The following is a 23,010-nucleotide window of genomic DNA, read 5'->3' as shown; positions in this document are numbered from 1 at the left end:
CCCTTACGTGCATGGTCCCGCCCCTCACGCTGCCGGCTGCCTGCGCCGTCGCAGTCGTGCTTCAGCTCACTACGCTTAGGGCTCCAGCTTGCCGCTCCCGCCTGCTCTCCAGCGCCCCGCGCAGCGAGCCACGTGGACCAACTCCGGCGCGCGGTGTTTGCTTGGTTCCAGTGGGGCTCGCCGCGCCTCCCGCGTCTCGGTGCTCGCCCTGCCTCAGCTCCGACCCGATGGCGGCCCTGGTGTTGGAGGACGGGTCGGTGCTGCAGGGCCGGCCCTTCGGGGCCGCTGTGTCGACTGCTGGGGAAGTGGGTAAGCAAGCCCGGGCGGGCTGCCGACCCACTCTGTTTAACCTGTCCACCCCGCCTGCACACTCCCCTCCCTGAGTCAATACCTTCAGCCCCAGCTCCCTTTCAACACTCACGACCGAAGCAGTCATCTCCTCCGGGATTTGCTGCGCTCGGGGCAGTGTTCCGATGGGTGCCCTTGCCAGAACTCAGCCCTGCCTTTTTTCAGTGTTTCAGACCGGCATGGTCGGCTACCCGGAGGCCCTCACTGACCCTTCCTACAAAGCTCAGATCCTAGTGCTAACGTACCCTCTCATCGGCAACTACGGTATTCCCTCAGATGAAGAGGACGAGTTCGGCCTGAGCAAGGTAGTCACACCCAGTGTTTTCTCTACATCCCTTCTCAGATCAGAAGTTAACGGTGACGTGACGACACTGACACTCTGCCAGACATCCTGGAGATAGCAGCTATATATACTAAGGCGACCGTGGTTACAGGGTTTTTAGGTACCTTGAGAGGCAGAGAGCTGGAGAGACTTCAGGAGTACCCACCTCTTGTGTGTAGGGGAAGCATGGTCCAAGGAAAATGGCAAAGGGTTTATGGGAGCAGTTTTCAAAATTGCAAGGGGTGCAATTTCTAGTTATTTTGTAAGGACCAGCAAAGGATTTTTTTTTTTTTTTTAAGTAGCAGAGTCATAGGGGTAAACAATCCTTTAGGTCCTTAACCTTACTAATTCTGCTACCCTTTGATAACAGTGGTTAGCCCGGTGCTCACTGTGTTAAACCATATGAAAATTATTTTTGTTGCTACTTCATAACTAAATTTGGTACTGTTGTAAATTATAATGTAAACAAACACCTGATATTTCTGATGGTCTTAGGCAACCCCTGTAAAAGAGGGGTCAACCCCCCAAAGGGGTCGCGACCCACAGGTTGAGAAAAGGCTGTTTAGGCTGCTCTAAATTGGTGAGAAACTGGAAATTAGAAGGGTCCCCTTAGAAGGCCAATCGTTGTCAGTTTCTCTACATGCGAGTGACATTGGTCACCATCTGGACTCCTTACTTGGCCTCTTTTCATTTTCTGCTCCTCAATAGTGCTTACCTCTAGATAAATTCAAATTTCCTCATACAGTGAGGTCCCCCTCCCCTATTCAGTGAAATCTGGAAACTATATTGCCTCTGAGAGTTAAGTGCTAATATCAACACAGCCATTAAGATTGAAGTCACCATAGCGTAGAATCAAAATTCCACAAAACTTGCTTAAACCCTGATTCCAGGCTTAGAGAGGTCTCACTATGTAACCTTTGTGGCCTAGAACTCTCAGATCTACCTGCCCTTGCCTCCCAAGTTGTGACATAAGTTCAGGTAGTGGTTTTTTGTTTTGTTTTGTTTTTGTTTTTTTGAGACAGAGTTTCTTTGTGTATCCCTGGCTGTCCTCTGACTTACTCAGTATGGAGGCTGACCTTAAACTCAGATCCGCCTGCCTCTGTCTCCTGAGTGCTAGATGAGAGCACACTAATTGTTATCCTAGAAAGGAATCCTCATCATAAACCTTTGAATACCTGCATTTTAGTTTTCAAGGCAGTATCTTTTTTTTTTTCCCCCAAGACAGGGTTTCTCTGTCTAGCCTTGGCTACCTGTAGCTCATTCTACAGACCAGGCTGGCCTTGCTGGCTTTGAACTCATGGGATTAAAAGCGTACACCACCATCTCCTGGCTATAAGGCAGTATCTTATGAATTTGGTTAATGTGTAAGTTGTCAAAAGTGAGGCCCCTGATAGAAGCAGGTGATCGAGGCCTCCTACAGCCCAATGCATTTGCTTTGCCTGAACTTACGTACATGGTTCACTCCACATGGGGAAGGCAGGCCAGCCAAAACACCCTGCACATCCCCAAGGCTGCAACTTTGGTAGACCTTCACACTCAGAAGCCTCCTGCCTCGGCTTCTTTCCCTGGTACATGGACATTTTTTTAATTCTTTTTAGGCCAGGGTCTCTGTGTGTAACCCATACTGGCCTCAAGTTTACAGGCCGTGTGTGTGTGTGTGTGTGTGTGTGTGTGTGTGTGTGTGTGTACGTGTGTGTACGTGTGTGTACGTGTGTGTACGTGTGTACACATATGTATGTGTTATTTTTTCAGTGTAGTCCTGGCTGTCCTAGAACTGTGTTGTTTTTTTTTTTAAGATTTTATTTATTTATTTTATGTATACTTTACACTCTAGCTGTCTTCAGACACACCAGAAGAGGGCATCAGATCCCATTACAGATGGTCGTGAACCACCATGTGGTTGCTGGGAATTGAACTCAGGACCTCAGGAAGAGCAGTCAGTGCTCTTAACTTCTGAGCTATCCCTCCAGCCCTATATTGTTTTTTAAAGACAGTTTCTCAGTGTGGTCCTGGCTGTCCTAGAACTTTCTCTAGTCCAGGCTGCTCTTCAGCTCTGAGTTCCAGTTCAAGGTGCACAGCATCACCACGCCCTGCTGGCTTTACTTATTTTAATGTTCTGTGCGAATATCTTATTACTGTGTCTTTATCACACCTATATAACTATTACCATGTTTGTTTGTCTTGCCTTGTTAGTTTCTGGCTCCCTGAGATGGAAGTTCACACTGTGAAGACAAGGCACCCCTTACCTTTGCTCACTGTCTTTTCTGACGTCTGTTACAAGGCCTGCACCTAGTGAGCACTCAGTAAATGCTTGAGGATTCAGTCTGTGCCACGTGCAAGATCATAGTCAAGACACGTTGTAAATAGCATTGAAGTGGGAAAGGTTCTTTCTCCAAAGCAAGCTAACTTGTAGTGGATGTTTCGGTGGGGTGTTCAGAGAGAGGGTTTGTGAGCTCGATTTGGGACAAGGGAAAGCGTCATTTTCTGTTCTCTTAGACACGCCGGGCCCATGTTCAGTGTTTCGTATGGGACTGTCTGCAAGCAGGGAGTGTTTGGTATTTTGTCGTGTGTGGCCAGACAGTAGAGGGACGTGCCTTTGAGAACGTGCTGCTGTCTCTGAGCTCACTCCTCACAATCTCTTTCCTTCCGTAGTGGTTTGAATCCTCGGAGATCCATGTGGCAGGTCTGGTGGTTGGGGAATGCTGTCCCACGCCCAGCCACTGGAGTGCCACCTGCACCCTGCATGAGTGGCTGCAACAGCATGGCATCCCCGGCCTGCAAGGTACAAGAGCAAGTACTGGGGCATCTGAGTAAAGGACGGGGTTCCTAGACGGAGAGACACGGGAAGGTTTCTGGGTCTGTCAATTTTCCTTAAGAGAATTGTGTAGTATGCTCTTTTTGGGTGGGGGGAATTTCAAGACTGGGTCCCATGTAGCCCAGGCTTGCCTCATATTCACTGTGTAGCCACAGATGATCTGCTGCTTCCCTGGTGCCTGGGCTACAGATGTCCACCACCTTGCCCAGCTCTTGTTCCTATTCCTGTAGTATTGTTGAACATGTTTGTTTTCTTCTAGAAGGTATTTTCAATAATTAGGTCTGTGTAGATCGTGGTTCAAATTTGAGTGTGATAGTTAGGGCAAGATCACTTCATGGCAATGCCTGTTCATCAGGCCCAGAATCTCGATGCTGGTAGAACAGTTGTGTCTGACTTAGGGCTGAGCAGGAGGCATCTACCTGGACATCTACCCTCACTGTTGACTGAGTTTGGGACCATCATCTGAGGCTGCGCTGTTTTGACAGGAGTGGACACTCGGGAGCTGACTAAGAAGTTGCGGGAACAAGGGTCTCTTTTGGGGAAGCTGGTCCAGAAAGGGACAGAGCCTTCAGCCCTGCCATTTGTGGACCCCAATGCCAGGCCCCTGGCACCAGAGGTCTCTATTAAGGTACCGAGGAAGAGAACAGGACATGTTTGCCCGCAGAAGACAAGTAGTTACTTTTCTGGCCACAAATGGGGCAAACTCAAGGACTTCAAAGATGGGGTTCGGTGTGGGCATGTGTTACCTTTGCTGATCACAGCTGCCCACTGTTGCTCTTTGCTCCTCAGACCCCACGGGTATTCAATGCGGGGGGTGCCCCTCGGATCTTTGCTGTAGACTGTGGCCTCAAGTACAATCAGATCCGATGTCTCTGCCAGCTTGGGGCTGAGGTTACCGTGGTACCCTGGAACCATGAATTAGACAGTCGGAGTGAGTATCTGGGACCTGTGCAGATAAGTGGCGTGGGTTTGAGCGGAAGAAACTTGGGTTTTATCCCTCAGAACAACTGATAAAAATCAGGAGGGGTTTCGGGACCGGGGACCAGGAATTCCATGTCTGTGGTCCGGGATGGATGTGTGCTTTATTTGACAAGTTTGATTACTGTAGTAGTGGGTGCAAGTGTGTACCATAGCACAGTAGCTTTAAGGAGTTGGGTGGCTCCCGCCCTGGGTCTGGGATGAACTCCGCCCACCAGGCTTCACATGAGCTTTTTTTCTGCTGAGCATCTCCTCAACCCTTGGGTGTCAACCTTTTCTGCTCATTCCAGAATATGACGGTCTCTTCCTAAGTAATGGACCTGGTGATCCTGCCTCCTATCCTGGTGTGGTGTCCACACTGAATCGAGTCTTATCTGAGCCTAATCCCCGACCTGTGTTTGGAATCTGCCTTGGACACCAGCTATTGGCTTTAGCCATTGGGGCCAAAACTTACAAGATGAGGTGGGGCTTGTGGGAGTAGACGGAGCCCACGCTTAGCAGTGTCTTCAGGGCTGGGGGTTTATTGGTGTGGAAACAATCACTCTGTCAGGAGCGATGAGATCTAAAAGAGCTGAGTTTCAGGTAGTGGGGGAGAGGTTGGCGAGAGGGGTTGTGACTCTGCCCCATTCTCCAGATACGGAAACCGAGGCCACAACCAGCCCTGTTTACTGGTGGGTACTGGGCGCTGCTTTCTGACCTCCCAGAATCACGGGTTTGCCGTGGACGCGGATTCGCTGCCAGCAGGCTGGGCTCCTCTATTTACCAACGCCAATGACTGTTCCAACGAAGGCATTGTACACGACAATCTGCCCTTCTTCAGGTGAGCAGGGGGGTGTGAAGATGAGAAAGCAAGGCTCAGCGAGCGTGGCGGCCCTCAGTCCCCTCAGAGGCCACTGGCAGATGTCCTTCAATCTCTTCAATAGCGTCCAGTTTCACCCCGAGCACCGGGCTGGCCCTTCAGATATGGAGCTACTCTTCGATGTGTTTCTAGAAACCGTGAGAGATACTGTAGCTGGGAACGCCAAGGGCCGGACAGGTAAGCCCCGTCATAGAGCCAGGGTGTAGAACTAAGAACAGGGCTAGCTCCAGGTCTAGGCTAAGAGGGACATACTTGGAAAAGTTAGATTTGTGAGGGAAGAGAGAGAACAGACGGTGGGCAATTTGTGCCATTTCTGTATAAAGGAACTCCAGAGTTAGGGGATCTGTGCCCACCTTCTCTGTGCTTTCCTGAAAGTAAGGGTCTAATGTGCATGGCCTCTGGAATTCCGCCCCCTCTGACACGCCATGACTTTGCGTCCACAGTAAGAGAACGTTTGGCTCAGCGCCTCTGTCCCCCTGAGCTTCCCATTCCTGGTTCTGGGCTCCCACCACCACGAAAAGTTCTGATCCTGGGCTCGGGGGGCCTCTCCATTGGCCAGGCTGGAGAATTTGACTACTCGGGCTCTCAGGTAAGGCGTGTGGCCTCCCATCGGGATACACAACCCGTTGAGTCTTGAGGAGGAGGAATGCATGAGCACCATTTGCCGGGAGGATGTGGATCGGGTGTGCCGGTGTATAGATGTGGAGTTCGGGAAGAAGAGAAATCACTTACTAAGGACTGGGAGTACATGGAGGTGAAGAAATGCCTAACTTCTGTCTTCTGTAGAAGAGGCTGATCAGCCTTTTTTTCTTTTATTAGGCAATTAAAGCCCTAAAGGAGGAGAACATCCAAACATTACTGATCAACCCCAACATTGCCACAGTGCAGACTTCTCAGGGGCTGGCAGACAAGGTCTATTTCCTTCCCATAACACCTCACTACGTAACCCAGGTACGTACGACTTAGATAAGGATAGCCTGAGGAGGGGGACTCATGATGGGCAGGGGGGCTTGCTGGTCACTCTGGGCTCTTAAGCTGCTTGATCGACTCTTCCCCTAATGCCTTCGGCTCCTCTCTCCTGCCTCAGGTGATTCGTAATGAACGCCCAGATGGTATATTACTGACTTTCGGGGGTCAGACAGCCCTGAACTGCGGTGTGGAGCTGACCAAAGCTGGGGTACTAGCTCGGTATGGGGTCCGGGTCTTGGGTACACCTGTGGAGACCATTGAACTGACTGAGGACCGGCGAGCCTTTGCTGCCAGAATGGCTGAGATTGGAGAGCACGTTGCCCCCAGTGAAGCGGCAAATTCTCTTGAACAGGTTTGTTAGGTGTTTGAGTAAAAGTACGATGATGTCATTTCCTCTGAATCTTACTTCTTTTGGGTCCAGAAATGACTTGTTGGTTCATGTCTTCTGCTCACCGCAGGCTCAGGCAGCTGCCGAGCGGCTAGGCTACCCTGTGCTGGTGCGAGCAGCCTTTGCCCTGGGTGGTCTTGGTTCTGGCTTTGCTTCCACCAAAGAGGAACTCTCAGCTCTTGTGGCTCCAGCCTTTGCCCATACCAGCCAGGTGCTGATAGACAAGTCTCTGAAGGGCTGGAAGGAGATTGAATATGAGGTGGTGAGAGATGCCTATGGCAACTGCGTAACGGTGAGTGCCGGGGCACCAGAGGCCCGCGTGTCCTGAACTTCTGGAAAAGCAGAGTCCCTCTTCTGGGCCTTTTGACCCCCCTTTGTTGGTGACCTCCGTGACCCCATTTGTAGGTATGTAACATGGAGAACTTAGACCCACTGGGCATCCATACGGGGGAGTCCATAGTGGTGGCTCCGAGCCAGACACTGAATGACAGAGAGTACCAGCTTCTGCGGCGGACAGCTATCAAGGTCACCCAGCACCTGGGGATTGTTGGGGAGTGCAATGTGCAGTATGCCTTGAACCCCGAGTCTGAGCAGGTGAGGAGGCTGTGAGGCTGACAGACACTGTGGCCTTCATACTTTGCTTGGTCTTTGGGCCTCAAGGTTGAGAGGTTTCTTGGCCCTGCTTAACCTAGAGTGCAGCCAGGATTGTTGTGGTTAGGGTTGGAGCTTGGGGAGGGCCTTTTCTCTCTTCGTCCCTAGTAGGGACCCAATCATTTCTCCTCTTCTCTTTGAGCTCTTTTCTAGGCCAGGTATCAGTGACATATTCTTTCTGTTCTCCCATTTGCAGTATTACATCATTGAAGTAAATGCCAGGCTCTCCCGAAGCTCTGCCCTGGCCAGTAAGGCCACAGGCTATCCACTAGCCTATGTGGCAGCCAAGCTAGCATTGGGCATTCCCCTGCCAGAGCTCAGGTATAACTTGGGAGATGTCCTGGTGTTAAGGGGAGGGGAAAATTGAAATTATTCATCAGACAGAACCTATGAGAGGGACTGGAAGCTCACCCTGTATATTCTTCTCTCTTTTTGGCACCCAACTCACTGATGCTCAGAAACTCTGTTACGGGGGGAACAGCAGCCTTTGAGCCCAGCCTGGACTACTGCGTGGTAAAGATTCCTCGCTGGGACCTCAGCAAGTTCCTGCGTGTCAGTACCAAGATTGGGAGCTGCATGAAGAGTGTTGGTGAGTTTCATACTCCCGTGGGTCCTGCTAGAACCAAGAGAGCAGTGGTTCTCAGCTTTCATGATGCCGCGGCCCTTAATACAGATCATCAGTCTGGGCATGGTGTTGCATGCCAGCTCATGCCTGCAATTCCAGCACTCGGAAGACAGAGGCAGGTGGATCTGTCAGTTTGAGACCAGCCTGGTCTATTGAGCGAGTTCCAGGGTGGACAAGGCTGCATAGAGAAACGCTGTCTTGAAAAGCAGGGTGTGTGTGTGTGTGTGTGTGTGTGTGTGTGTGTGTGTGTGTGTGTGTGTGTGTGTGTGTATCTGTGTCTGTGTGTATGTGTCAGAGAGAGAGACAGAGACAAAGAGACGGGGGGGGGGGTAGCTTTCTCAGTTAATAGGTACTTGTCAAGTTAGATAGTTATCCTCAATTAGGAGCAGGGGTCAAAGTCATCTGGAAACCTGTGTTGGAATATAGTTCCTGGGGTTGGGGATTTGGCTCAGTGGTAGAGCGCTTGCTCTGGGTTCGGTCCCCAGCTTCGAAAAAAAAAGAAAAAGAACATTCATAACAACCTGTAAAGGAATATAGTTCCTAGGATCAGATTATTTGATCTCTCTTGGGACCACAGGAGGAAAGTGACCTGGCTGAGGGCTCACAGAAGAGTAGGGGGTCAAAGCAAAAGCCAGATCTCGCCGGTTGTGAACCCATCATTCACTACGTCTCTAATCTTCCTCGAGACACTTCATCCTCTTGGCTGCCGTCTCACTTCCAGCCGCATCCGCATCGTTAGGATGATAAATTCCAGTGACATTTTATTCACTGTTTAAATATTTCCAGGGGAAGGGTTACTGATGCTTCCCTGTAAATCCTTAATTCTTAAAATTTGTTAGTATGCTGTTTGTGTGCACAATATATGTGAGGGTGGAGTGTGCAGGCCACGGTGTGGCTGTGGGAGTCCGTTCTTCCTACCTTTATGTGAGTTCCAGGAACTGAACTGGGGTCACCACCAAGCAGGCTCCATTCTTAGCCTGTCTCCTCCTGGCAACAACTTCCAGGATCTACAATGGAATTTTGTTTTAATACAGAGTTAAGATCGGAGCAAGATAGCAACAGTTAACCTAACAAAGAGCTTTAGCACTTGGGAGGCTTAGACTGGAGGAGTGAATTCAAAGCCAGTCTAGGCTGTGTAGTAAGTTCTAAACCGTCCATAACGGGTGAGACACTGTTTCAAAAACAAAACAAGAAGCCCATCAGACTATTTAGAATACTGCGTGCTGGTCACTGCCAGGCAGTGGTGAAGCAAGCTGGAATCCCAGCTGATGTGCGCACAGTGTCTCTGTGGTGGCCTCAGCTAAGAGGCAGGCACTAACCAGGTCAGGTGCCACCAGCTGATTTGGATAAGCATGTCACCATGCTCCAGGTCTCCATTTAGAGCACAAGTGGCTTTTAAACAAGTGAGTCTGAGCTCAGACATTGTTTCAGAGTTTTTAGAAGTCCTCCAAGACTGCCAAGATGTTCCTTCTGGAGATGAGTTTCTGTTATGAAAATTATAATAAACATGGGAGCGGAGCCATAATCAAATTGTGGCTAAAATAAGCGGATGAGAGACAGAATAATCAAAGGTTGATTGATTCCCAGCTGAGACTTTGAAATGTCTCACTCCTCCCAGTCTTCTAGAAATGCCATCTTCTCCATGCTAACGTTTATAACTTTGTGATTTTTGATTTTGTCTTTGAGACAGGCTCTCGCTGTGTATCCAGTTATCTATCCACTTTATAGATGAGGTTGGCCTGGTCTGCACTATGTAGCCCACACACTGTCCCCAAACTCTTACTTTTCCTGCTTCAGGCTCTTGAGTTTTCTTCCCCCTAGACAAGATGTCACTATATGCTGTAGCTAGCCTGGAACTTGCTATGTATGGAATAGTCTGGCCTACAACTTATGGTTCTAGCGTCCTGCCTCTGCCTCACAGATGCTAAGGTGACAGGCATGAGTCACCACACTCAGCTATGGTTAGCAAAACTCATGCTTCCCACTTAGGAAGCCAGTTACACTTTACACTTTGTGTCTAGGACAGGTGCTTCTGTGGTGGGATGGGTGCCTCCCAAGGCTACTTTTACTCTTCCCCATTGCCTTGGGCTTCTGGGAATCTAGTCATCTAAAACAACATACTACAGCCTCACCACCGCCACCAGCACTTAAAAGCTAAATGCCCTTCAGGCATTCGGCAGTTAAGTTACAGTAAACCAGGGATTGCTGTAGGATGTCCAGCCCTGTGGGGAAGGGCTTCGAATGAGGGCGGGGACACAGAACTGGTTTGTGTACCACAGTTGTCTATAAAACATATATAGGGGAGAGTCCAGGAAGAAAAAAAACCATCATCCTTGTCTGGGTGTGGGTAGGTGTGGTGTGTGGGAGCATGTAAGGCCAGAGGACTGTATCAGGTACTGTTATCTTTTCTCCCCTTCCCCTTTTCTTTCAAGACCTGGCCTGAAGCTGTTCTAAGGCAGGATAGGCTGGCTGGCTGGCCAATGCCCTGAGGATCTGCTTGTCACCATCTCCGATTCTAAGATTATAAACTGTGTCACCGCACCTATCTTTTGTGTGGGTCTGGAGCTTGAACTCAGGTTCTAGGCAATATATCATTATCTCCTTAGCACCTCAAGTCTGTATTCATTCATTCATTCATTCATTCACTTTGAGGCAGGGTCTTTCTACATAGTACTGGCTGTCCTAGAACTTGCTATGTAGACCAGGCTGGCTTCAAACTCCACAGAGATCCACCTGCCTCTGCCTCTTGAGTGCTGAGACCAAAGGTGCACACGACCCATTTGGCCTTCAAATCTTTTTTTTTTTTTTAAACGCAGTTGGCAGCTGGGTGGTGGTGGCAGCTCAGGCCTTTAATCCCAGCGCTTGTGAGGCAGAGGCAGGTGGATCTCTGAGTCTACAGAGTGAGTTCCAGGACAGCCAGGGCTCCACAGAGAAACCCTGTCTTGAGGGGAGAACGAGAGGGAATGTGAGAGATGTGCAGATGGACGCTAATCAGGAGTGGGATCGTTTTCCCGTCATCCAGACTTTTTAATGTTCTAGGATGAAACATTCCAGATGGTACCATCATGATTGTGATAAAGCCAGCCAGATAGCTGGACAGTCAGCAGCAGTTGAGCTTCTGCTGTTAACTAACCAGCCCCAGTATCTACAGGCGCATTTTACACATGCTGGCTCCATACTCACTCACCAAGGGCCATGATTGTCTGTGGAGATGGTAGGAAAAGAGATTACAGTTAGGTTTCTTCCCTTTCTGTCCCTCCCTCCTTCCCTCCCTCCCTCCCTCCCTTTCTTCCTTCCTTCCTCCCTTCCTTTGGTTTCTCAAGTCAGGAATTCTCTGTAACAAGCCCTAGCTATCATAGCTCGTTTTGTAGACCAGATTGGCCTCAAACTCAACAGAAATCCGCCTACCTCTGCCTCCCCAGCGCTGGGGTGCAAGGCCTGCATCACCATGCCCAGCCTGTTTTAGGTTTCTGAATGGTGAGGCGTCATAAGACACCACCACCATGAGCCTTGCGAACCTACCGAAGATCAGAGTGAAACCCTTGAGTGTGTTGGTTATCCCCGCATCTATCCGCCCCTCCGCTCTCAGCCCTTCCTCCGTCCTGTTCCTCCAGGTGAAGTCATGGGCATCGGGCGTTCCTTTGAGGAGGCCTTCCAAAAGGCTCTGCGCATGGTAGACGAGAACTGTGTAGGCTTCGACCATACAGTGAAGCCAGTCAGCGACGTGGTAAGCAGCTCTCCTCTCCTACGCCACCGCTGGGCTGGAGCTCTCTCAGCTCGAGCTTGTTGACAGCGATGGCAGCAGTGTTCACCTGATTTGCTGTCCCTCACTTCCCTTCCCTGGATGTATTTTTTCCACCCCTGCACTGCCCTGCATCCGCCCATCTGCGTGCGCTCTTCCCCAGGAGCTGGAGACGCCGACGGATAAGCGGATCTTTGTGGTGGCTGCTGCTCTGTGGGCTGGCTACTCTGTGGAGCGCCTCTATGAGCTCACCCGCATCGACTGCTGGTTCCTGCACCGGATGAAGCGCATTGTGACCCACGCCAAGTTGCTGGAACAACACCGTGGACGGCCCTTACCCCAAGACCTGCTGCACCAGGCCAAGTGCCTCGGCTTCTCAGACAAGCAAATTGCTCTTGCAGTCCTGAGGTCAGAGATGGTGGTGAGGGCCTCGGACCTACATGTGTGGGGAGGGAACTTTTGCCTCAGGAAGGCCACTGGAGGGGAACCTTGGATGTTCTTAATCTTCACTGCCCATAGGATGTTTCCTTGCTAACCCTGCTGAGCACTTGCTTGTCAGTCAGTCTGTACTCTGTTCCCAGGCCAGTCTGTCTCTTCTCTTCCTTTAGCACAGAGCTGGTTGTTCGGAAGCTGCGTCAGGAACTGGGGATCTGCCCAGCAGTGAAGCAGATCGACACAGTTGCAGCTGAGTGGCCAGCCCAGACAAATTACCTGTACCTGACATACTGGGGCAACACCCATGACCTCGACTTTCGGACACCTCACGTCCTGGTCCTTGGCTCTGGCGTCTACCGGATCGGCTCCAGCGTTGAGTTTGATTGGTGTGCTGTGGGCTGCATCCAGCAGCTCCGGAAGGTCAGAGGCCCTCTTCTCTCCTAGTTTTCCTGCTTTCTGTAGTGGCTGCCTGTCCTCCCACTCGAGATCCTAGATCTTCCAGTTCACTAGGAATATACATCCTATAAGAAAAACAACCTTCTGTTGTGGGTTTTGGGTTAGGAACCTTCCTTAAGGTATCTTGCTACCTCTCTCTGCCTGAATCTCATCCCTAACATGTTGTCTACCTGTGTCTAGCTGCTTCGCTGGAAACAGGCAGGCTGTAGTGTGGGCTTTGGCTTAGCTACTCCATGTGCTTCCTCTTGAGTGTTCTATCTGCATGTACTCCTGCCTGCCAGAAGAGGGCATCAGATCCCATTACAGATGGTTATGAGTCACCATGTGGTTGCTGGGAATTGAACTCAGGACCTCTGGAAGAGCAGTCAGTGCTCTTAGCCACCGAGCCATCTCTCTAGCCCCTGTGTGCTTCTTCTAAATCCCTAATGTATTCCACCCCCTATGGCAGATGGGTTATAAGACCATCATGGTGAACTACAACCCAGAGACAGTCAGCACCGACTATGATATGTGTGACCGACTCTACTTTGATGAGATCTCTTTTGAGGTGAGAGGGATAAGGGCTACTTAGGGAATGAGTGGGATAGGCCGGGCAGCCCAAGATTCCTTGGTACTTGATGGGGATGGGGGCTGAGGGAAGCACTGATCCAGATGGCTTCCTTGAACCCTTTGGTTGTTCCTCTCCTGTACTACAGGTGGTGATGGACATCTATGAGTTAGAGAACCCCGAAGGTGTGATTCTGTCCATGGGCGGGCAGCTGCCCAACAACATGGCTATGGCTTTGCATCGGCAGCAGTGCCGAGTGCTGGGCACCTCCCCCGAAGCCATCGACTCAGCCGAGAACCGGTTCAAGTTCTCCCGGCTCCTAGATACCATTGGTATCAGCCAGCCTCAGTGGCGAGAGCTCAGTGACCTCGAGGTAGGCTGGGGTCTGGCAGGAAGCCGGGTTGGGGCTGGATGTTGTCTCTGAGTGAATGTGACCGGCCCCACTGGACTTCCTGTTCCCACAGTCCGCTCGCCAGTTCTGCCAGACCGTTGGGTACCCCTGCGTAGTGCGTCCCTCCTATGTGCTGAGTGGTGCTGCTATGAACGTGGCCTACACTGATGGGGACCTGGAGCGCTTCCTGAGCAGTGCAGCTGCTGTCTCTAAGGAGCACCCTGTGGTCATCTCCAAATTCATTCAGGAGGCAAAGGTGAGGGTCCCCAACCAGGAGCCCCAGAGGAGGCTGTGCACTCGCTGGGTTGTGGGCACAGTGGGCCAGGAAGGATGTATTTGACGACTCTGTCTCACAGAGGGAGCTTCTTAGGGGAGGAGGAGAAAATGACCCTGTCCTACCATCCCGCTGCCTGTGTCTGCCTCCAGGAGATTGATGTAGATGCTGTGGCCTGTGACGGCATCGTGTCGGCTATTGCCATCTCTGAGCACGTGGAGAATGCAGGTGTGCATTCAGGGGATGCCACGCTGGTGACCCCCCCACAAGACATCACCCCCAAAACTCTGGAGCGGATCAAAGCCATTGTGCATGCTGTGGGCCAGGAGCTACAGGTCACGGGGCCCTTCAATCTGCAGCTCATTGCCAAGGTAATAGGTTGATAGGAAGGGGTGGAAGCCTACAGTTCCTCCATGTTCTCTGCTGGCCCCACTGCTGCGAAGCCCTGCGCTGTCTCTTACCCTCACCCATGTAGGCAGCAAAGCTGGGGAAAGGGTCATTTCTAGAGCCCACTGCAGTGTCGGGCCAGTACAGTCATTCAGCTGGTTACTCGATCGGGAGAGGCTCGGAGCCCAGGTCAGTAGAGCGATGTCAGCACACCTGGACGTCACGAGGCTTAACCCCAAATCCCTTCCCCTAGGACGACCAGCTGAAGGTCATTGAATGTAACGTGCGGGTGTCGCGCTCCTTCCCGTTCGTGTCCAAGACACTTGGTGTCGACCTCGTAGCCTTGGCCACAAGGATCATCATGGGGGAGAAAGTAGAGTCCGTGGGGCTCATGACTGGCTCTGGAGTCGTGGGAGTAAAGGTAAATTGGGGGATGGGGCCCTTGAGCCTGGTGTATAGATCCCCTAATTGCTATAACAAGCTCAGGTCAAAACCTAGATGGTTCTGTGAAATGTGGGACACCTGGCTGCTTTATTTAATTAATTTATACTTTTTGAGCTACTGGAGACTCGAACCCAGGGGCTCTGGCGTGCGAGGCGAACACTCTGCTGCTGAGCTAAGGGAAGAGATCTCAATGAACAGATGAACTCTCACCCACACAAGACATTATTGCCCAACCATAGGATGATACGGTGGTCATCATCCCTTAAGAGTTTACCCTGTAGGAGGCAAAAGGAGTTTGGTTCAAAAATAGCTTGCTACGGAACAGTCTGTGATACATACACCTACATAACCGAGTTATAACCAAATGTACGAGGAGTTTAGACATGGGCGCTGTTGTTTCCAAGAGTGTGTTTTGGAAGACAGGGTGGTAATGGAACTGAGTCGCAAGAATGGTAAGGCTGTTGGATTTACAGAGCTCCTTGGGGCTGGGGCCAGGGCCAGAAAACAGGCAGAGTGGAGGCCATGTGGAAGCTGGAGGGCCAGCCCTTCTGTGTGGGCGTGATGGGGACAGGCCCCCTTTTCTGCTATATCTCCTGACTCTTCTGTCCCACTGCTCCCCCAGGTACCTCAGTTCTCCTTCTCACGCTTGGCCGGTGCTGACGTGGTCCTGGGTGTGGAGATGACCAGTACTGGAGAGGTGGCTGGCTTCGGAGAGAGCCGTTGTGAAGCCTACCTCAAAGCCATGCTCAGCACTGGCTTTAAGATCCCAAAGAAGAACATCCTGCTGACCATTGGCAGCTACAAGGTACCTGGGCCACCCGGGAAGGTGGGAAGTCACACACACAGCACATGGCTTTGGCTGTCTAGGCTAAGACTCACTTGCTCTCTCTGCTTGGTTTTAGAATAAAAGTGAGCTGCTCCCAACTGTGCGGTTGCTGGAGAGCCTGGGCTACAGTCTGTATGCCAGCTTGGGAACTGCCGACTTCTACACCGAGCACGGCGTCAAGGTATCTAGTGGGGCCGCTGTCTCCTGCAGGCCCCAAAGGAGTCTCTCCTTTCCCTTTGCCCCAGGGTAGAACAAGTAGGGTGTGTTTCTCAAAGGCTCTTCTGCACTGTTAAAGTTCTTATACATGTGTGTGAGTCCACAGTGCTGTTGGCGACCGTAACTCCATTCACTCAGGAGGAATGAAGGCTTTTTCAGTTGAGAACCATACCTTGCCGGTGGCAAACGGGCAGCACCTTGTCCCATGCCCATGGACTATCAGTCTCATTTTCCGGCTAGATCCTTTCAGATAAGCCTTCCCGACTGTCTGAGTCAGGGTTCCTATTCCTGCACAAAACATCATGACCAAGAAGCAAGTTGGGGAGGAAAGGGTTTATTCAGCTTACACTTCCACATTGCTGTTCATCACCAATGGAAGTTAGGGCTGGGTCTCGCAAAGGGCAGTAGTACCTTGGAGAGGCAGGAGCTGATGCAGAGGCCATGGAGGATGCTGCTTACTGGCTTGCTTCGCCTGGCTTGCTCAGCTTGCTTTTCTGGTTTCTTGTAGAACCCAGGACCACCAGCCCAGGGATAGCCACAATGGGCCCCTCTCTGATCACTAATTGAGAAAATGCCTTACAGTTGGACCTCTTGGAGGCATTTCCTCGAGGGAGTCTCCTTTCTCTGTGATAACTCCAGCTTGTGTCAAGTGCACAAACCAGCCAGTGCACTGACATGGGGTAAAGTTGGTCTTGACCTTAGTTCTGGGCTGGCAGGTAACAGCTGTGGACTGGCACTTTGAAGAGGCTGTGGATGGTGAGTGCCCACCACAACGGAGCATCTTGGATCAGCTGGCCGAGAATCACTTTGAGCTGGTGATTAACCTGTCGATGCGCGGGGCTGGGGGTCGGCGTCTTTCCTCCTTCGTTACCAAGGGCTACCGCACCCGGCGTCTGGCCGCGGATTTCTCCGTGCCTCTCATCATTGATATCAAGTGCACCAAACTCTTCGTGGAGGTAACACAGCCCTGGGTTCTAGAGTGACAGGTGCCGTGATAGGGGGAAGAGAAAGCATGTTCTGGGGATTGGGAGATGGCGTTGTGAAAAGGCCATGTTCATGGTAAAGCTTTGTGGCTCCAGAGGCAGTGAGGTGGATGGAGAAGAGAGTGTGGGTGATGGAGAAATGGGTCCTAACTTACCTTCCCTTAAATCTGTCCTGATTTGCTTTCCCCTTGCAGGCCCTAGGCCAGATCGGGCCAGCCCCTCCTTTGAAAGTCCACGTTGACTGCATGACCTCCCAGAAGCTAGTGCGCCTGCCTGGTGAGTGAGGCTTTCGGGTGGTAAATACGGCCGCAGGACTGTCTTCCTTGGATTTTACAGACTGTGGATGGCCCAAGACTCTCCTGGTGTGAGCTCCTCTGTCCACTGTGCTCTCCATTGGGAACTTGTATCAGTGGCTGTGAGTTTTCTCCCACTCCAACACTGATCTCACCCCCACCTCCTCCTAGGATTGATTGATGTCCACGTGCACCTTCGGGAACCAGGTGGGACTCACAAAGAGGACTTTGCCTCAGGCACAGCTGCCGCCTTGGCTGGGGGCGTCACCATGGTTTGTGCTATGCCTAATACCCGGCCCCCCATCATTGATGCCCCAGCTCTGGCGCTTGCCCAGAAGGTGAGCCGCTCGATTCCCTGCCTGCTGGGACTCTGCCTCTGTCGAGCCTGTGACCCAGGCTCTGCTGGCTTACGTGGGCAGCGATGCCAGCAAGCCTTACCTCATGTGTATGCACCCTGTCTAGCTGGCAGAGGCTGGCGCCCGCTGTGACTTTACCCTCTTCCTCGGAGCCTCATCTGAAAATGCAGGGACTCTGGGTGCTGTGGCTGGGTCTGCAGCAGGCCTGAAGCTCTACCTCAATGAGACCTTCTCTGAGCTACGGCTGGACAGTGTGGCCCAGTGGATGGAGGTAGGCAGTGTATCGCCACATGCTACCTCTTGGCTTGAGGCCTCATCTACATGAGCTGCCAGCAGAGAGGATTCAGGGGTTTCTGAGAGCCATCAAAGGCCCATCATTTTCTCTCGTCAATTCTTTCCATCTCCAGCATTTTGAAACCTGGCCTTCCCACCTCCCCATTGTGGCCCACGCAGAGCGGCAGAGTGTCGCTGCAGTCCTCATGGTAGCTCAGCTGACACGGCGTTCAGTGCACATATGTCATGTGGCTCGGAAGGAAGAGGTGAGAGTGCATCAGAGATCCTGGTACCCCTGTCACTTTCCCAGGAAGACCAAAGGTCACCACAAGTCCTTGGAGGCAGGAAGTGGTTGGGAGAGCCCAAGCCAGTACCCTTGGCACATTTGGCCCTCGCTGTTCTGAGGAAGAATGCCAAGCACAGAGACTGGGAAGGACAGGGCCTGCCATGTCAGAGGCCTCATATGGACTGTCCTCCTCTCTCCCCAGATCCTGCTGATTAAAACTGCAAAGGCACAGGGGCTGCCAGTGACGTGTGAGGTCGCACCTCACCACCTGTTCCTAAACCGGGAAGACTTGGAGCGCCTGGGACCTGGGAAGGGAGAGGTCCGCCCTGAGCTGGGTTCCCGAGAGGATATGGAAGCCCTGTGGGAGAATATGGCGGTCATCGACTGTTTTGCCTCAGACCACGGTGAGCACGGATCTCCTGCCTCAGCATGCTTGTGCCCCACCTCAAGCTGTGGGGCAGCTCTAGGACGAAAGCGGTAGCAAGGCCTGGACTCCAGGGTCCTTAAGCACAGGAATTGACAAACACTGGTCAGAAGAAGGAAATGAGAGGCTATGTGTGTGGGGGCCGAGCCCCAGAGGGCAGCCGGGACAACATGGCCACGGGCATTGGTGGTCAGGACCATGGCATTGCTACAAGTGAAGTCTTAGGACAAGGTGGCGGAGCCTGCCTCCCAGAGTGATAGCTGTTTTTCTCACAGCTCCCCATACCTTGGAAGAGAAGTGTGGGCCTAAGCCTCCACCAGGCTTTCCAGGACTAGAGACCATGTTGCCGCTGCTACTGACAGCTGTGAGTGAGGGCCGCCTCAGTCTGGATGACCTGCTACAGCGATTGCACCACAACCCTCGGCGGATCTTCCACCTGCCTCTCCAGGAGGACACCTATGTAGAGGTGAGGGGTTGAGGGCCTGGAGCTGGGGAGAGTTCCACCCCCACAGCTGGGCCTTACCCTGTGTGACCTTACCCTTGACCCTTCGGACAGGTGGATCTGGAGCATGAGTGGACGGTCCCCAGCCACATGCCCTTCTCTAAAGCCCACTGGACCCCATTTGAAGGTCAGAAGGTGAAGGGCACCGTGCGCCGTGTGGTCTTGAGAGGGGAGGTCGCCTATATTGATGGACAGGTATGTGTGTGGTCCCCAGTTGGTCTCAGAAGTGACCTCTTCCTGCCCAGTACAGACGTTCTGCCCCGTGTCCCAGGTGACATTTTCTTGCTCGTGTCTGCTTCTCTAAGAGTCAATGTGAACTCCCTGCTCCCTTCTGTTCTTGGCCTTCATGTGCAGGTGCTGGTACCCCCGGGCTATGGACAAGATGTACGGAAGTGGCCTCAGGGGGCTGTTCCTCAGCCTCCTCCTCCAACTCCTACTACCACTGAAATAACCACGGTAACTACCCTGCCCCTGGGCTGGGTCTGGCCGCCAGCTGAGGGGCGTGCCCTAGGGCTGGGCTAGCAGCAGTTTCATTGGTGGAAAGTACCGCACTTGATAGTTGAAATCACACTACCTGCCTCCCTGTCTACTGCCAAGGGAGCCTGGTTTTCAGTGTAGGAAGCCAGCTCTAAGGATCAAGCCTGGTGTTAATGTGTGTGCCTAGGCCTTGTTGCTAGATTGCACATACCTCCAACGGGCCAGTCTGTCTGCCAGCCGTTGCCAGCATGTTGGGAGGCTGCAACAGTGCAGAGGTGGGGTGGAGTGAACTCTGTATACAAGGAGCCACTGGCTTTTACTGAGGGGCTGTGTGTAACCAACGGGTCAGTAACTTCTCAACATGCTGGGTCATCTCCATTGCAGACACCTGAGAGACCACGCCGAGTCATCCCAGGCCTTCCTGATGGCCGATTCCACCTGCCACCTCGAATCCACCGGGCCTCTGACCCAGGGCTGCCAGGTAAGGGATGTCCCTATGGCCCAGAACGTAGGCTCTTTCCTACTGCCCTGTGTAGGGATAGATACGTTCCACTTAGCCTGACTTAAGGAGGAGTGGAATCTGTTCCACAGTGTCCATAACGGGCCAGGGTTGGGGGCCCAGTTACCCAGTAACTGATTCAGGGCTCTTCTCAAGACTCCATTGTCCCCTTTCCTGCTACTCTCCTGCCCTTGCTCCTAGTCTGATCCATTGTACCCTACTTTGACTAAAGTAGCTACTTCAGTAGGAAGTAGGCATCCCATAGCGTCTTCTCACAGGCCTTTTTCTGTTGTGGGCAGCTATGTACCTCCGCCCAGGAGCTGGGATCTCATGGGGCAGCCGAGCATGGGGTAAATCCCGCTTGCTGGTTGGTGTGAACTTGGCCATTCCTCTGCCTCAGATCCTTTATGCCAGCTGGGAAGGCCCTGGGAGGGCACACTCTGGCTCATACAGCACGGCACCACAGGGAATCCTGGGCCCTCCCCATAGCTGCTGCATCCTTCCTGCCTCCCCTAACCTGCTGTAGCACCTGTGACTTGAGGTGGCTTTAACACAAGCACTGGGAGCAGAGGTCATTGTCATTTGGGCTTGCCACACCATAGCCACCAGGTGACCTCTGTCCTGTTGTCATTTGCAGCTGAGGAACCCAAAGAGAAGCCACCCAGGAAGGTAGCAGAATCAGGTGAGCCCACGCTGATGCATATTTACCTAGGGGGCCTCTGTAGTCTGATCCAAGCAGGGGAACCTTCTGACCAGCCTCTTCTGTACCACCCCACTGTAGAGCTGATAGGAACCCCTGATGGCCCCTGCTACCCTGTACCACCAGTACCTAGACAGGCATCACCACAGAATCTAGGATCTTCTGGCCTGCTGCACCCCCAGATGTCACCTTTACTGCACTCCCTAGTGGGCCAACACATCCTGTCTGTCAAGCAGTTCACTAAGGATCAGGTACCTAGGGTACCCAGGGTGGTGACGCCAGAGCCTGGGGGTGTGGTGTGTGTGTCGGGACCTGTGAGACTGACTTGAGGTCCTTCATAGATGTCTCATCTGTTCAACGTGGCGCACACACTACGGATGATGGTGCAGAAAGAACGGAGCCTCGACATCCTAAAGGTCAGGGCTGTGGGTACCAACCTTTGCCTTCCCCGCAACCCCTGTCGGGAGGGCTGCACAGTGGGCAGCGGGTGTGTGCTGCCATCTGGTCCCTTCGTATGTATGCAGACTGCACTGTCAGCAGGTCTCTGCTCTGGAAGGCCCTTTCCTCTGGACCAGCATCCTCGGCTTCCTTCTAGCAATGACCCTGCACATGGGGTCATCTGATACACATTAGTCACAGGAGAGAGCCGTTGACATTTGCTCTCTGGGGTCATACACAGTCGTGGCTTTGAGCTCTGAGTCACAGTAGTGTGGAAATGTCGGGCAGTGACAGGTCAGAGGAGGTTCTGGTGTAAGTTGGAGGCGAGTGAGTGCTGCCCTGTGTGCACTCCCAAGGCACACGTGCACATACCCCTTCTACTTGTCCTTTCCCCAGGGGAAGGTCATGGCCTCTATGTTCTACGAGGTGAGCACCCGCACCAGTAGCTCCTTCGCAGCAGCCATGGCCCGGCTCGGGGGTGCCGTTCTCAGCTTCTCTGAAGCCACGTCCTCCGTCCAGAAGGGCGAATCCCTCGCCGACTCGGTGCAGACCATGAGTTGCTATGCTGATGTTGTTGTACTCCGTCACCCTCAGCCTGGAGCTGTGGAGGTGAGGCCAGCCTGTACCTCAGTACCTCAGCTGGGCTGGGCTGGATGGGTGAAGGGACTCAGGAGGTTCAGAGTGGGGGCAGGGAGAGCCTTCCAAGCTGCAGAAGGCAGGGTTCTCCTGCTGTCTCCTGTCTTCACAGCTGGCGGCCAAGCACTGTCGAAGACCAGTGATCAATGCTGGAGATGGAGTTGGGGAGCACCCCACTCAGGCCCTGCTGGACATCTTCACCATTCGAGAAGAGCTTGGGACTGTCAATGGCATGACGGTGAGGGCGGGGAGCACTCCAGGAGGCCTAGGCACTGGCAGTCCTGAGGCTGGTGACTTTGAAATGGCAGGACAGATGTGTGTTCTGAGCCCCCCTGGTGACTGGCTGCCTCCTTTAGATCACTATGGTAGGCGACCTGAAGCATGGACGCACAGTGCACTCCCTGGCCTGCCTGCTCACCCAGTACCGTGTGAGCCTACGCTACGTGGCACCTCCCAGCCTGCGCATGCCATCCAGCGTGTGGGACTTTGTGGCCTCCCGAGGCACCAAGCAGGTGAGATCCTGGTGGCTCAGCCCACACCAAAGGGCCAAGGATTGGGTGGTTGAGAGCTCTGCACAGCATTCACCCGGCTCCCTCCCCAGGAGGAGTTCGAGAGCATCGAGGAGGCGCTGCCAGACACTGACGTGCTCTACATGACTCGGATCCAGAAAGAACGATTTGGCTCTTCCCAGGAATATGAAGCTGTGAGTACAAGGCCTGAGGCAGAAGCCTGGGGCGGGCCACTGGGCACCCATGTGAGAGAGTGGGAAGGGGCACAGGCTAGAACTGAGCTGTAAGCTCCAGGTCCAAGGTTGCCAGCCTCTGTTGTGTTCTCTGTGGCTATCTCTGTCCTGAGCCTCTAATGGAGTCCCTACCTACCTTGACAGTGCTTTGGTCAGTTCATCCTCACTCCTCACATCATGACCCGGGCCAAGAAAAAGATGGTGGTGATGCACCCAATGCCTCGTGTCAATGAGATAAGGTGACATGGCCTCTCTGTCCTAGGAGAGAGACCCTTGGGCTGGCGGGGTTGGGGGGGGTCCCCTGAACCCGCTCTCCAGGAGCTGGGTGGTAACACTTTTGCTTCTCTGACAGCGTGGAGGTGGACTCGGACCCCAGAGCAGCCTATTTCCGCCAAGCTGAGAACGGCATGTACATCCGCATGGCTCTGCTTGCCACCGTGCTAGGCCGTTTTTAGGACCCAGCCTTCTCTCTCGTCTCTTCAGGCCCAGGCAGGCAACCCCGATGCCCCCCACGGGGGCAGCACGCTTAGCAGACATCCTGGAGCATACAGGCAGCCCAAGCACATATGTACAAACTGGGACCTTGCTCTAGGCTCCAGACTAGGGAACTTTCTGACTTTGGGGTACAGTCTCAGATCCTGGGAGCCCCTCTGCCTCATCTCCGTTCTTACACCTCAGATCTGTACAGTTACTTTTGTACTGACTGTAATAAAACAGCCAAGCAGTTC

At 52.8% G+C, this 23,010-nt stretch overlaps 1 protein-coding gene across 2 annotated transcripts; it reads left to right on the top strand.

Moving 5' to 3' along the window:
• Nucleotides 1–52: 52 nt before the first annotated feature.
• On the top strand, nt 53–23,010 carry Cad (carbamoyl-phosphate synthetase 2, aspartate transcarbamylase, and dihydroorotase). Of its 2 annotated transcripts, XM_087552251.1 has the most exons (45): nt 69–309; nt 514–653; nt 3,323–3,452; nt 3,971–4,113; nt 4,275–4,416; nt 4,754–4,925; nt 5,098–5,283; nt 5,387–5,499; nt 5,766–5,911; nt 6,142–6,273; nt 6,410–6,643; nt 6,750–6,971; nt 7,085–7,273; nt 7,527–7,651; nt 7,789–7,919; nt 11,570–11,682; nt 11,861–12,105; nt 12,306–12,552; nt 13,037–13,135; nt 13,284–13,508; nt 13,600–13,782; nt 13,953–14,171; nt 14,441–14,608; nt 15,254–15,436; nt 15,534–15,638; nt 16,390–16,629; nt 16,851–16,932; nt 17,121–17,287; nt 17,412–17,576; nt 17,713–17,844; nt 18,067–18,268; nt 18,564–18,754; nt 18,845–18,985; nt 19,145–19,246; nt 19,652–19,748; nt 20,066–20,116; nt 20,404–20,448; nt 20,548–20,717; nt 20,808–20,882; nt 21,301–21,513; nt 21,653–21,778; nt 21,897–22,052; nt 22,142–22,243; nt 22,427–22,521; nt 22,635–23,009. In XM_087552251.1, exons 1-45 carry the CDS (start codon nt 228–230, stop codon nt 22,735–22,737), a joined length of 6,729 nt encoding a protein of 2,242 aa, XP_087408377.1. In that variant the 5' UTR covers nt 69–227; the 3' UTR covers nt 22,738–23,009.

This window comes from Rattus norvegicus, chromosome 6 (genome assembly GCF_021556685.1).
Source record: "Rattus norvegicus strain SHRSP/BbbUtx chromosome 6, alternate assembly SHRSP_T2T, whole genome shotgun sequence".
NCBI classification, from domain to species: domain Eukaryota; kingdom Metazoa; phylum Chordata; class Mammalia; order Rodentia; family Muridae; genus Rattus; species Rattus norvegicus.
This window is presented reverse-complemented; position numbering and strand designations above follow the sequence as displayed.

What these genes read in the sequence shown, in the direction of transcription:
- Cad (XM_087552251.1), top strand. Translation starts at nt 228, where the DNA reads ATGGCGGCCCTGGTGTTGGAGGACGGGTCGGTGCTGCAGGGCCGGCCC. An exon ending in ATGTGGCTCGGAAGGAAGAG is followed by an intron (nt 17,845 to 18,066) that starts GTGAGAGTGCAT and finishes CTCTCTCCCCAG; the next exon opens with ATCCTGCTGATTAAAACTGC. An exon ending in CAGGAAGGTAGCAGAATCAG is followed by an intron (nt 20,449 to 20,547) that starts GTGAGCCCACGC and finishes ACCCCACTGTAG; the next exon opens with AGCTGATAGGAACCCCTGAT.